Raw genomic sequence first — 13,032 nt, 5'->3', positions numbered from 1 at the left:
TCTTCCCCACCCCCTCACCCCCAAAGCTCCTTCCCCCCCTCCCAGTCTAGTTTCACCCTCCCCCTTGCTACTACGCAAACAAGAACTCCAACGATTCCCCCTAGTCCAGATTTGATTTCAGACAGCGTATGCACCTAAAACAGATAATTGGGAAGGTGGAAAATGTCACCTGATTCACACTGAACTTTTGAAAATCTCCCCACCCCCAAACACACATACATACACACACACACAGACACACAGACACACAGACACACGCGCGCGCACACACACACACACACACACACACACACACACACACACACACACACACTAGGAGACCGCCCACCGCAAACAGCTAAGACCCCCATATAGATTTAAAGGAGACTGCACTCCGATTCTGACGTTCATTGAATAGAGCAGTCTGACTAGTGGTGCTCTCTCCTCCTCTTGATATCGTTGCTCACTCGCTCGCTCACACACACGCACACACATACACACACGGTCGTTCACTCACTTACTCAGTCGTATCCTGAGGATGTTAAATCAGAGAAACCAGCCGGGCATGCTTTTACTCCTGATCCTGCTGTGCCAGCTCATGGAAGATCGCACAGTCCTGGGTAAGTAGGCGAAGGTTTGTTTGCCGGACTATTTGTCTCCTACTTTTCTGTCTGCCGGTAATGATCTGTGCTGTGCTGCTCTGTTCTGCTTAACGCCTCTCTTTGAGTGAGGATGGTTCGTTGTAGCAAGTTAACTGCTCCGGAATGTACAGGAATAGGAAAACTTAAGGAAGTGACATTGTGGACTGGGAGCAGTGTCTATTGCTCTGGTTATCATTAACAACATAAAGAGTGACTGAGCAGTAGTAAGGAGTTCAGCAGTTAGGACTGGATGCTCAAAGTTCCTGCTGTAATTAGTTTAGAGATGTTATCTCCTCTTGCTTGTGTGTGTGTGTGGGGGGGGGGGGAGCATCCATATCCCGAAGAGTATAGGCGATCCATTTACAAACTAATTCTATATATTGTTTTTTCTACCACTTTCTTAGATAACTTTTTTAATATGACTTGAGGGGGCACTGAATTGAGTCCTCTGTCTGGGAAACGTGCTTCCAGAAACTTGGCACAAAGCTAATATTGACGGAGGAAGTTTTTAGGTGGAAAATAGCTCTCTGCTCAGTGGATCTTTCCTTCCCTCTTCCCAGATTTATTCCAAATACCAAACTAGGTGGTATACGGAATGCCATTAAAAAAAAAAAAAAACTCCTTCTGAAGCCACTGTGATTTTCAACAGATTACCATGTAGAGCTCACAAACTGATTAAAATTCTGAGATGGAGGAAGACTAAGTGACTAAGACATTAAGAGACTTTTCAGAGGAAGGAAGCAATTCTTATTTAAGGAACTTTTTTAATGCAATAACCTACAAACCAATGACTAGAATCAGTGTTGATTGAATTGCTAGGGGGGAAAAATCACCTCTATGGTTTATGGTAGATTCATCTCTAACCAAAAGCCTTGCTTTACAAACCCAAAACTTTGAGCATAGTTCTTGGCTTGGGCCAATTTAGGACATCCAAACTTTTTTTTTTTACATAAAAAACACCCCCCCCCCCCAAAGAAAAAATCCCTTTCAGGTTTAAGCAGCACTGCACATATTTCATCATGCTTTCCAGAAGATGACACATAACCTGTAGCTCTAGCAGCCATAGCATTGTTATTTTCAACTTTTTTAATGCCTTTTGGCATTGCCTCTTACTTTTCTGCTGGAGTTACATACAATTTGTCCGCCCTTCTTGAGATAACTAGCAAATTCGTTTAGTACAAGTTGGGGGCACTAGAAGCAGCAGACTTCAGGGATTTCGAAATGACTACAGAAGCAAGCGAGGGAGCTTCCCCCAATTCTTGAAGATTGCAAAATGGGCCGTTGGATTGCAATCCTATGCAGCAGCGGCAGCAGCTTCAGAAGCAGCGACAGCAGCAGCAGCAGCAGCAGCAGCAGCCCCAGCCGCAGGAGCTACAGCACCACCAAAACAGATTCTGGTCATGCAAGGGTTGTTTTGGGGTGTGTGTGTGTGTGTGATCCTTTCATTTTTTCAGAAGTGCCTTTTACTTAGCTTTTCGGTGCTGTGTGCATGCGTCTTTTTAAGTTCTTACTTTCCTAACCCTGTCACAAATAATACTCACAACGCCTACATGAAACCAACATGTAAAAACATCCGTCGCATCCTGTTTTTGTCAGGTTATTTAAGCTGCTCTTCGAGTTGCTGCAGGTTATGAAATGGGACGAATAAAAGTAAACAGTCTAGTAAAAGTCAATGAAAGCTGCACGTGTTGTGTCTGGGTCACTGGTAACTGACACTGATATGGCTGGAACGCTCTCTCTCCTCTCCCTCTCCCTCTCGCTTTCCCCAATTCTTACTTTTTCATATTTTCTTTCTCCCTCCCTCCCTCCCTCCCTCCCTACCCCCTTCTCTCTCCCTCCCCCACCTCCTTCCTCCTCACTCTGCCTCCTCCTTCCCTCCTTCCCTCCCTCCCTCCCTCCCTCCCGTTGTCTCTCTGTCTCCCTCTCTCTCCCCACCCACTCCACCCCCTTTCTCTGTTACAGCTGGGAATTGCTGGCTCCGGCAGGCAAAGAACGGTCGTTGCCAGGTCTTGTACAAAACTGAGCTCAGCAAAGAAGAGTGTTGCAGCACAGGGAGGCTTAGCACTTCGTGGACTGAAGAAGACGTGAATGACAACACGCTTTTCAAGTGGATGATTTTTAACGGGGGCGCCCCGAACTGCATCCCTTGCAAAGGTAGAGCTCCTCTTTTAAACTTTCAAGCCATTCAATCAATAGAGGGCGTTCCACTGGCAGCTTCTTTCCTATCCTAGGAGGCAAAATTGGGCATTGTTGATGTTGGGAAGAAGGGGCTGGATTGGGTGTCTTTTGTCTGTGGATTTAGTGTAAGGGGCTTCTCTCGCACCCTTATGCGGAAGCGTGTTTGATACGCGCCTTTTGGAGACTTCCGACAAAGAGCCGATCTACGAAGGTCCTTGTGCTTCTTAGTCCGCTGTGGGTAGAGAAATCCACAGCAGAGCCCTCTGGCTATTTTTTGGATGAATGACTGATCCGGACAGCACTTTCTCCCTCCCCCCCCCCCCACTCACCCTTTCCTCCAGACGGACTAGTTTCTCTGCTCCGCTCGGTAGCTCCAGGTTGCACAGTTGGGTAAAGCACAAGTGATCCTCGTGGCTGCTCTGGAGACTAGCCTTCTGTAAACGATGCCTCTTTCCAACTCCTAGAAACCTGCGAGAACGTGGACTGTGGACCCGGGAAGAAATGCAAAATGAACAAGAAGAACAAGCCTCGGTGTGTCTGCGCGCCGGATTGCTCCAATATCACCTGGAAGGGCCCAGTCTGTGGACTGGATGGGAAAACCTATAGAAACGAGTGCGCTCTCCTCAAAGCCAGATGCAAAGAGCAGCCAGAGCTTGAAGTTCAGTACCAAGGCAAATGTAAAAGTAGGTCTGGGTTCTCCAAAGCAGCATCCCCTTCCTCCTTCTGAGCAGAAGCAGACTTTGTGGTGCTTGGGAGCTGACAGCTGATGAGAGTCTTTAAAATGGGGCAGTGGGAGCACCTACCTCAAAGGATGGTGGCGTGGGTAAAAGGAGCTAATGGATGAGCTGGGCTTTGCCATCACCATCCATTTGGGGCCAGGGCGCCCCACAGGAAAACACTCTGGGCTACCAGATACTGATTTTAACAGTCGAGAGTCCATGTAGAGTCAGTGGACCTAAAAGAATTCCCCAGTGCCTTTTGAAAGATGGATGCTTCTGTTTCCGGATCTGAATGCTAATATTAAATATTCCTTCCCTAAGGGCCAGGCTGTGCCTGTTAATGTTTGTGTGTGTGTTTCTGTCTTTATTTCAGAGACCTGTAGGGACGTTTTATGTCCAGGCAGCTCCACGTGTGTGGTGGATCAAACCAATAATGCCTACTGTGTGACATGTAATCGGATTTGTCCCGAGCCTACCTCCTCTGAACAGTATCTCTGTGGGAATGATGGAATAACTTATTCTAGTGCCTGTCACCTGAGAAAAGCTACCTGCCTGCTGGGCAGATCCATTGGATTAGCCTACGAGGGAAAATGTATCAGTAGGTATTCTGGTTTGGGGAGAGGGGGGGGGTGGGGAGAGATTATGAGCCGCTAGTTACAACTTGATTGCCTGGTTGTCAACAAACAAACAAACCCAAAGCTCTCCTGAGCGAGCAAGAGACTTCCACCGGCAGGGAGATGTTTTCCATTTTTGATGAACTGACTACAGCTTGCCTCATGGAAACAGCTGTCTTCAGGAAGTGTTGGCAAACACGTATAAATGCCAGTAAGAAGCATGAACCAATTGATTTTCCATCTTTCCCTCACCCCAGCTCAGGACTCGCTCAGTTTGTTGATTGAAAGGGAAATTGTTGTGCTATACAGAAGAAATAAATAGGTCACTTGTTCTTAAATTAATTGGAACTATGAAATAGTCTTCATTTACCTGATGGATGGTCTTATTTCTTTTTGGAATTGTCTCTCTTCTGGGAAAAAATACCCAGTTCAATTGGGAGTTCATGGATCTTTGCTAAAATAAAATGCCTCCCAAGATTGGAAATACAATCTCCTTTCATGTACTATCATGCAAGATCCTTAGAGTGACTTCTGTGGCTTTGGCTTTAAAACTTAAAGTCGAGCATCCTTTTGTTCCAAATATCTTTAAAATGTCTTATAAGCAAAGTATATCATTTGAAGCTCCAAATTCACATTTTAATCTTAGGATACAAGAGTGCCCAACTTGAGGAAATTGTCCTAGCAATGGGAAATAGATTATGGAAAGTGTGTGTGAGTGAGTGTGTGTGTGTGTGTGTGTGTGTATGTGTGTATGCATATGCATGTGTTGAAAAAGAAATGCTGGGGGAGGTGGGTGTAGTGAAGGGGAAAAGGAGGGAAAAGAAGGAAGAGGAAGAAACAAAAACATGAGTTTACTCATCACAGATATATTATATCCTAGAAGCAAAGTCCTGTGAAGACATCCACTGCAGTGGTGGAAAAAAATGTTTGTGGGACTTCAAGGTTGGTAGAGGCCGGTGTTTACTCTGTGATGAGTTGTGTCCAGAGAGTAAGTCTGATGAGGCTGTGTGTGCCAGCGACAATGCCACTTATGCTAGTGAGTGTGCCATGAAGGAGGCTGCCTGCTCCACAGGTGTGGTCTTGGAAGTAAAGCACTCAGGATCTTGTAACTGTAAGTGTTATTTTTAACCTTGTAGCACTTTAAGTCTCTGAAGGCAATCCTTAGGGAGGAACAAAAAGAAATGGGGGAGGGTGAAAGAGAGGGGGAGGAAAAGAGGAGAAGGAGGGAAAGGAAGAAAGGCAGTAGAAGGGCAGGAAAGAACAAAAGAAAGGAAGAAAAAAGGAAGCAAAGGAGGAAGGAAGATGTAAACACTTGTAGAAAGCAGGTGATTCATAAATGGCACCAGCTCTTCAGTAATCATCAAAGGGAGTTCCTGAAATGCTATCAAATTCTTTTTTAGAATATCACGTTATCAGCTAGGGGTTGCCTATAAGAACATCCTTCAAACTGTTTTTGGTCTAATTTTGTTTGTTGTATGTGCTTTGCTGTTTGCTTTATTAACACCTGGATATAACCTAACTCCATAAAATAAATAAATAAAGACAGCTATACGGTAGCCCCTGGGCAACTGCTTCTCTGCAGATGGCCACTACTAACTTTGAATTAAGGACTCTAAGCAGTTAAACCTAGAACACAAGAGCGCTTTTTATCTGATTTCAGGAATCTGCCAGTAAAACCTGAGCCATTGATTCTTCAGAACTTTCTGCAGTTTTTGACTTCATAGATTATGTCTTTTAAAACCAAACCAAACCAAACCAAACCCTATTGCATAACAGCAGATGCCAAAGAGCATCTCACTGCAAGTCACATAAAAATACACCGCTGTATTATGGCTGTTTCAGAGGGCTTTGAAAGCGTGCACTGAGCTGCTTCTGCGCTGTTGTTGTCCTTATTTAAACAACAGCTCCCCTGTATTCCCCCATCTAGCCATTACTGAAGACACGGAAGAGGAGGAGGAAGATGAAGACCAGGACTACAGCTTTCCTATATCATCAATTCTAGAGTGGTAAACCCTCCATCAGTGTTGGGATAGCCCTTGGGCAACAAAAATCAGTGTCCATACTGTAAATAAGTGTATGCTTATTTATTTTGGGGGGAAAAGTACACAGAGAGGACCTTTGTCCTGCAGCCCTCTCCCAGGCAACCTTCCCACTGACTTGACATGGGAGAGGCCGTCAGTTTGAGGTCTGCTGGATGGGGCCCATAGATGAGACTTGTAGACATTTATTTATACTGTGTCATGTTTTATAATTTATACATAAAATGTCTGGTTGACTGTACACCTTGTTTTTGAAGAAATTTATTCGTTAAAGGAAGAGCAGTTGTTATTTATTGTGAGGTCTCTTGCTTGTAAAGTAAAAAGCTTTTTTTTTTCCTTGTAAAACATTTTAATCCATTCCTTACCACTCACTTACCTGTCACCTTTTGGTCCACTGCTGAAATTCCCTTTCCACTTTAATGAACATGCATGTCAGTTTCTATCATGTTTATTTATTGGATTCTCTGCTGCCAGTTCTGTACATACATGATCCCTGGGGTTTTTGTTTACAAGGAATCTTGACTGACCAAAAGGCATTATGACTTGACTCAAACGTACCGTACAGCAGTCCACCTGAAAGGAAACTCCTTCCTCATTTCCCTCTCATTGGACCCCAAACAGTCTGGGAACACCAGTGTTACAGTGAAACCGAGATGTTCTTCTACTTTGAAAATTCACAGATCCAAAGAATTGGGGTGAGAAAGATGCCCAAAAGGGACATCCATCGGGATGTCGTGGCAGTAGAGAGGGGATTCATAGACACATAAATACTTTGAGGTGTTTCCTTTCAGCCGGACTGCTGTACCCTTTCGATTAGTTCTTTTTTTCAAACAATGTCATTAAAAGGTATATTAAAGCTTTATCAGTTCAAGTTTCTTGCTTTTCATAATACTTTTTTTCTGATGCAATTTTATATTTTCAAACATGGCAAGTTAAATATAAATTCATTTAAATATATAGTTTTGTACTTTTCTACCATGTAAATGTGCAATGTATATAAAAAGTTATAATGTGTATTTGTAAATAAATGATGAGTGAAAAATAAAAAAAAATGTTTTAAAAAATGCCTGAATTTCTTGTTAGGAAAAGAGAGTAGCTAAGGTTTGGGGTCAATGATTCTTACAATGTGATATTATAGTCGATGCCTATTCTACCCAAAATAAGCGTTCATAATGAATGAATCTCCAGAGATTGGGGAATTAGAGTTTTAGTAGAGTTTAAATGTAGCGAGGCCCGAGATCTATTTGTACCTGGTGCCAATCTTTCTCTAATTAAAGTCCAACTGAAAAAGACGAAGAGTCTTGGCTTCCTATTGGCAACTCCCCTCTTCAGCTAGGCTTGGGATTTCTATCCTACTTTGGTCTGTTCTTCTTGGCAACTTACATCTATGTCCAGTTAGGCTTAAATCCACTCGTCCCATTTACCAAATGAGGTCAGTCCTAGAACATCAAAAGGAACCTTATCACAAAGAAGGGATTCCAAAAGGACGCCACCCAACTGTCTCCCACACATCCTTTCCTCAAGTTGGCAGTTGTCTGTCTGTGGCCTTAGCCTTAGGAGGGGAGTGCAGGCAGGAGGAGTAGAGTGGGGCAGCTTGGTTTTGAAGCTTTGACATGATTCATTTACCCTAGTAACATTTCAAGGAAGCGTGTGCCACTTTGAGATCAAGAAAGCCAGCAAAAGATTGAATTCAAATGAAATCTTCACCAGAATAGTTTCAATTCAAGGCAACACAAAGGCATGTTTTGGTAATGTGGACAATTTAGACACCTAATTTTTTGTAGTTGTCTATGGAATATAAAATAAAATGAATATTTTCCCTAAAATCTTTGATTTACTTTCTTTCTGCCAGGTAGGCAAAGTCATAAATACCCAAGTCGTTAGATAGCTAGACAGAACTGCATGGGCAGTGATAGTATAAATATCCAAGAAATACCAAATCCAAACTAGGAATGAAAGATTAAAAGAAGAGAAATTACTATTAGGAATAGTATTAAATAAAGAAAAGTGCTAGGGGGTGGGGTAGCTGGGTAGCTCAGTGGATTGAGAGCCAGGACTAGAGACAGGAGGTCCTGGGTTCAAATGTGGCCTCAGATCCTTCCTAGCCATGTGACCCTGGGCAAGTCACTTAGCCCCCATTGCCTAGCTCTTACCACTCTTCTGCCTTGGAACCAATACATATTGATTCTAAGAAGGAAGTTTTTTTTTTTTTAAGTGCTCATTCAAAGCAACTATCCCAACTAAATTCTTTTAAATTCCTCTGTTGAGGCAACTATTGAAATGGAAAGGACTTCTGAGACAGAGAGACATATAAGAGAACTTTAGACTTAAAATGTGGTTGCAACATGAGAAATTTGGTGGGCAGCGAGGGGAGCCACATTTTAATATGAGCTTGTATAATAATTAGGAAGCCGGTTGGGTTTTGTTATCCTTCAGCCCTGGATTCCCAGGGCGCTGGGGAAGGGAGGTGTAGAAAACAGACAGGCTGCCATTAACCACAAGAAGAAGAGGGTCATAACTTCTCCTGTATGAGGAGCTACTGACTTGCCACTAGGGAAGGGCTCTACGAAAAGGAAAAGAGAGATGGGCAGATAGAGTTTCACAGCCTTTCCGGGCGTTGATTTGTTGCTTTGCCCTAGAATGCTGTCGACGACGTTTTAAAGCTGCCACTAACCTGATCAGAGTAAAAATGTCGAATTTACTGGGAATCAATGTGTGTCTTGGCCATAGGGAGTGATAAAATCAACAGCTTGCCTTTAAATAGCATCCAGATTATTTCTTTTAAATCCTGATTTCACCTCATTAGGTATCAATCATTCCTTTCAGACCCCAAATACGACCTCATTTTCTTTCCTTGTGTTTTCCCCTTTTGACTTTTATCAGTGATTTTGCATTGGGCTAATTTGCCCTTAGAACATAAAGTTTTGTCCAAAATCAGAATTGGACTAACAGTCAGTACACAACTGTTTGAACTAAAAATAGAGGCCAAGATTAGACCTGTGATCTCATCGGTATAGGAAACTCCCAGATGAGGACATTGACTCTGCTCATACAGGGTAGCAAATTATATTCTTGGACATTTTCCTACAATACTGGGTTAATTGACTTGCCCAAAGCCACACAGTCAGTAAGTATCAGTTAAAACTTGAACTCAGTCCTTCCCATCTCAAAGACCAGCTCTCAATTTGGGGATTCCTCACATTTAAAAGTATGATCTCCCCACAAAATCTTGTTCATTTATATTTAGAGTATTGGTAAGAGAAATGATTACTGACTAATATACCAACTTTATGTAACACAGATAGCAAAAAAATATTTAAGAATCAATGGAAAGATCTTTTCTGACTTTCATTTTCATCCACACTATTACACCCCAAAGATATTCTTTTTTTTATTCTTTTTCCATCTTGGAGTCAATACTGTATATTAGTCTCAAGGCAGAAGAGTGGTAAGGGCTAGACAATGGGGGTCAAGTGACTTGCGCAAGGTCACACAGCTGGGAAGTGACTGAGACCAGATTTGAACCTAGGATCTCCCATCTCTAGGCCTAGTTCTCAATCCCAGTGGCCCCCAAAGATATTCTTTAATATGAGACAGATTATTACTTTGTAAACCAAAAACGGCATAGCTGGTGCAATCATAGATATCTTTTTGACTAATACATGTGCCATAAGTACTCTAGTGCCTTCTCTATTTCATGGTACACTGTTGTTTGTATGTCATTTCTCCAATAGGAATGTTATCACCTTGGGAAAAGAGGTGATGTTTTTTCTTTCTTCATATTCCCAGAACTTCACACAGTCTCTAGCATTGAATAGGTATGTAATCAATGCTTGCTCACTTGTCTTGAATAAAAGGAACATCCTTCCTATTCTCAAGGAGGTAACTGAAATATCAAGAATAATTTCAAAATAAACCACTTTGTGGTACTAAAATACTTTGAAAAATAAGATTATCTACTCTTTATCCAAGTTCTCTTAAAAATAGTTAACATTTAAATGGCGCCTACTATGTGCTGGGCATTATGCTAAGCGCTTTACAATAATTATTTCATTTGATCTTCACACCAACCTTGGGAGATCTCCCAGATAAGGAAACTCTGGCACAGAAGCTGTGACTTGTCCAGGATTCCACAGCTAGCAAGTATCTGAGGTTATATATAAACTCTTGTCTTCCTCACTCTCGGTATAGTACTCCATCCATCGTACCACTTAGCTGCTCCCATCCTAACTTAGATGGCAAACTATTAGCCAGACTTCCTGATATGTAATCTAGATTCTACTTGACAAGTTACAGCCTCATTTTGAATGTCACAGTACTGATCAATATGGTGGCTAAAACAAAAATGTGACACAAGCCTCTTGGCAAGAAGTGGTGCTGGCCATTGAAGGAAGACTGAAGCATTCCAGAGAGAAGGAAAAAGAGGACTGGACATAGATACAGTCTCCATTTCTGTAATTAGATTCTGGAACTAGATAGCAATAATCAATTATAATGGACAATGACAAGCAGCATAATATTTTACATCAAAGCAAAACTTAAAATCAACCGCTTGAATATTTACCCAAACATATTGAGTTTCTAGTGCCTGTAGTTAAAAGGGCAAAACTGATGACAAAAATTGCTTTCTTTTCTGTGGAATTTTAGAATGGCCTCCTGGAAAGTTCACTTGTCCCTTACGTGTCTTGATCCCTAAACATGTTCCCCCCCCCTTCTTTTTTCTTTATCCTAGGAGATCCCTCCGAGTTAAGTACATGAAATCAACATTCTTTATGGAAATCCATTCTCATATGGCATGAATAAACTACTTTGACATAGACAATTGATTTATTTGCATGTGTGGCTTAAATTATATATGCATGCATTACATCAAAAATATTTTTCATAGAGTAACTAGTATTAGCTTATGATTTCTAAAGAGTAAGTTTTATTCCAGTGAGTGTTAATGATGATTATTTATTTACTTTTCTTTTTTTCTAGTTACATGTAGAAGCAATTTTTGACAATTGTTTTTTGACATTTTAGGATTCAGATTTTCTCTCTCCCTCCCTCCCCCACCACTCCCCAAGGCATTAAGTAGTCTGACATAGGTTATACCAGTGCATCCTTTTCTTTGTCTTTCTGCTTTTTAAATTTTATTATTCTTTTTTTCTTCAAAGTCATACAAAACCAAACCAAACAAGCATTTCCATATAAAAAGAAAAAGATCATACATAAATGAAATAATACATCTCTTAGATGGTTAGCTTACTTTTCTTCATATCTACATAATCAATCCCATCCACAAGTGTCTCAGCTCCTCCCCCTCTCTCCACATCATAGAAGTTGTCCTTCGGGAGGCTGACATGTTCATACAAATTAAGTCTTTCATGTTTTCATGTTTCAGTTCGGTTGCTGGAGGTAACACTCACAGCTTATTCTTCCAGCATTAATCCTGTAGCTGTGTTTAATGTTCTTTTGGTTCTACTCATTTCACTGGTCATTATCTCATGTGGTTCTTTCTAAGTCTTTAAAAAAATCAGCATGCTCATCATGTCTTTGGGTGCGGTAATATTCCATCACAATCATATACCACGACTTGCTTAGCCATTCCCAGTTGATGGGCATCCCTTCAATTTCCAGTCCTTGGCCACCAGAAAGAGAACTGCTATAAATATTTTGGAGCCCATGGATTCTTGTCCTGATTTTGCCTCATCTCCTTAGGAAACAAACCCAGCTACACAGTTTTATAACTTTGGCTTATACCAGTGCTTTCATGCAATATACCTTTCCATATTGCTCATGTTGTGATAGAAGATACATTTAATGATAATTTAGAAAAATGACTCCAAGTACAAATTGCGATTTTTACAATGACATCCCTGAAAAAGAAACCAGCCATGCCACGAACAACTCATTATTTATAGATTATTAGTGCTAGAAGAGACCTCAGAGACATCACCTAGCTCGACTATTTCATGTGCCAAAAGTAGATCAGATGGGTAAAATGAATAAGCCACAGATTTATATATCATAAGGAGCAAACATGGAAGTCAAACCCAGGTCCTCTGATTCCAGACTCAGTGTGTTTCCCGATATCTCCTATTCCACCTTCCAGTTAGAGGTAAATGCAATGTTTTCTTCGTCACAATGATTTAAAGAGGCTTAATTTTTCTGTTCTACCCAGGAGGCGTACATGATGATAAAAATGACATTCTTATGTTCTCAAAAACCATCTCTCCAATTGCTCTCCAGTTCTTAAGTTCGAGTTGGGAGAAGCAATCGCTATAAAAATTAAAATGAACTTAAAGAAGACACAACTCAGAGACAGGTCCTACAACCCTCACTATCTAGTTTTCTCTTATAAATATGTAATAGTCAGACAAACTTACTGAAACGACTTTGCAGAGTTGTTGATAATTGGAATCTTGAACAACAACAGATTAAAAGTAAGAGAAGGTAAATATGAAAAATGTTGTTCTCTGAGGAGATGTGAAGCACAACGAAGAATATGTACTGCCGAAGCAAGCACGGTGAAGCAGAATGGAGAACAAACGGGACATGTTGATGCCTTAAAAAAAGCATGCTGGTCAATGTGATGCTTATCACATTGACAAAACAAAATTTTAATTTGGCCAATATTGATTTATGTGATGATGAGGACAAGCCCCATCTTTATCCAACATGACACCTATTACAAATGAATTATGAATGTCCCCAGCAAAAAATATACACTAGGATGCATGGGCCACGGGCAGCTTGGTGGTGCAGTGGTTAGAGTGTCAGGCCTTGATTCAGGAAGGCTCATCTTCCTGAGTTCAAATCCAGCTTCAGTCACTTATTAGCTATGTAAACCTGAGCATGTCACTTAACACTGTTCGCC

General features: G+C 41.4%; 1 protein-coding gene across 3 annotated transcripts; it reads left to right on the top strand.

Annotated features, from left to right (window-relative positions):
• Positions 1–467: 467 nt before the first annotated feature.
• On the top strand, positions 468–7,234 carry FST (follistatin). Of its 3 annotated transcripts, none has more exons than XM_007486293.3 (6): positions 468–599; positions 2,583–2,774; positions 3,263–3,481; positions 3,891–4,115; positions 5,015–5,242; positions 6,059–7,234. In XM_007486293.3, exons 1-6 carry the CDS (start codon positions 518–520, stop codon positions 6,139–6,141), a joined length of 1,029 nt encoding a protein of 342 aa, XP_007486355.1. In that variant the 5' UTR covers positions 468–517; the 3' UTR covers positions 6,142–7,234. The 3 variants fall into 3 exon arrangements, with proteins under 3 accessions (XP_007486355.1, XP_001365328.1, XP_007486356.1); XM_001365291.5 differs by having other exon boundaries at positions 5,012–5,242; XM_007486294.3 differs by having other exon boundaries at positions 5,012–5,242; positions 5,792–7,234.
• The last annotated feature ends 5,798 nt before the right edge of the window (positions 7,235–13,032 follow it).

This window comes from Monodelphis domestica, chromosome 3, assembly GCF_027887165.1.
Source record: "Monodelphis domestica isolate mMonDom1 chromosome 3, mMonDom1.pri, whole genome shotgun sequence".
NCBI lineage: Eukaryota > Metazoa > Chordata > Mammalia > Didelphimorphia > Didelphidae > Monodelphis > Monodelphis domestica.
The sequence above is the reverse complement of the archived record's forward strand: the minus strand, read 5'-3'. Positions and strand labels throughout refer to the sequence as shown.

Coding starts and splice junctions, on each gene's coding strand:
- FST (XM_001365291.5), top strand. CDS start 518: ATGTTAAATCAGAGAAACCAGCCGGGCATGCTTTTACTCCTGATCCTG. Junction 600..2,582: donor GGAAGATCGCACAGTCCTGG/GTAAGTAGGCGA, acceptor TCTCTGTTACAG/CTGGGAATTGCTGGCTCCGG. Junction 2,775..3,262: donor GAACTGCATCCCTTGCAAAG/GTAGAGCTCCTC, acceptor TCCAACTCCTAG/AAACCTGCGAGAACGTGGAC.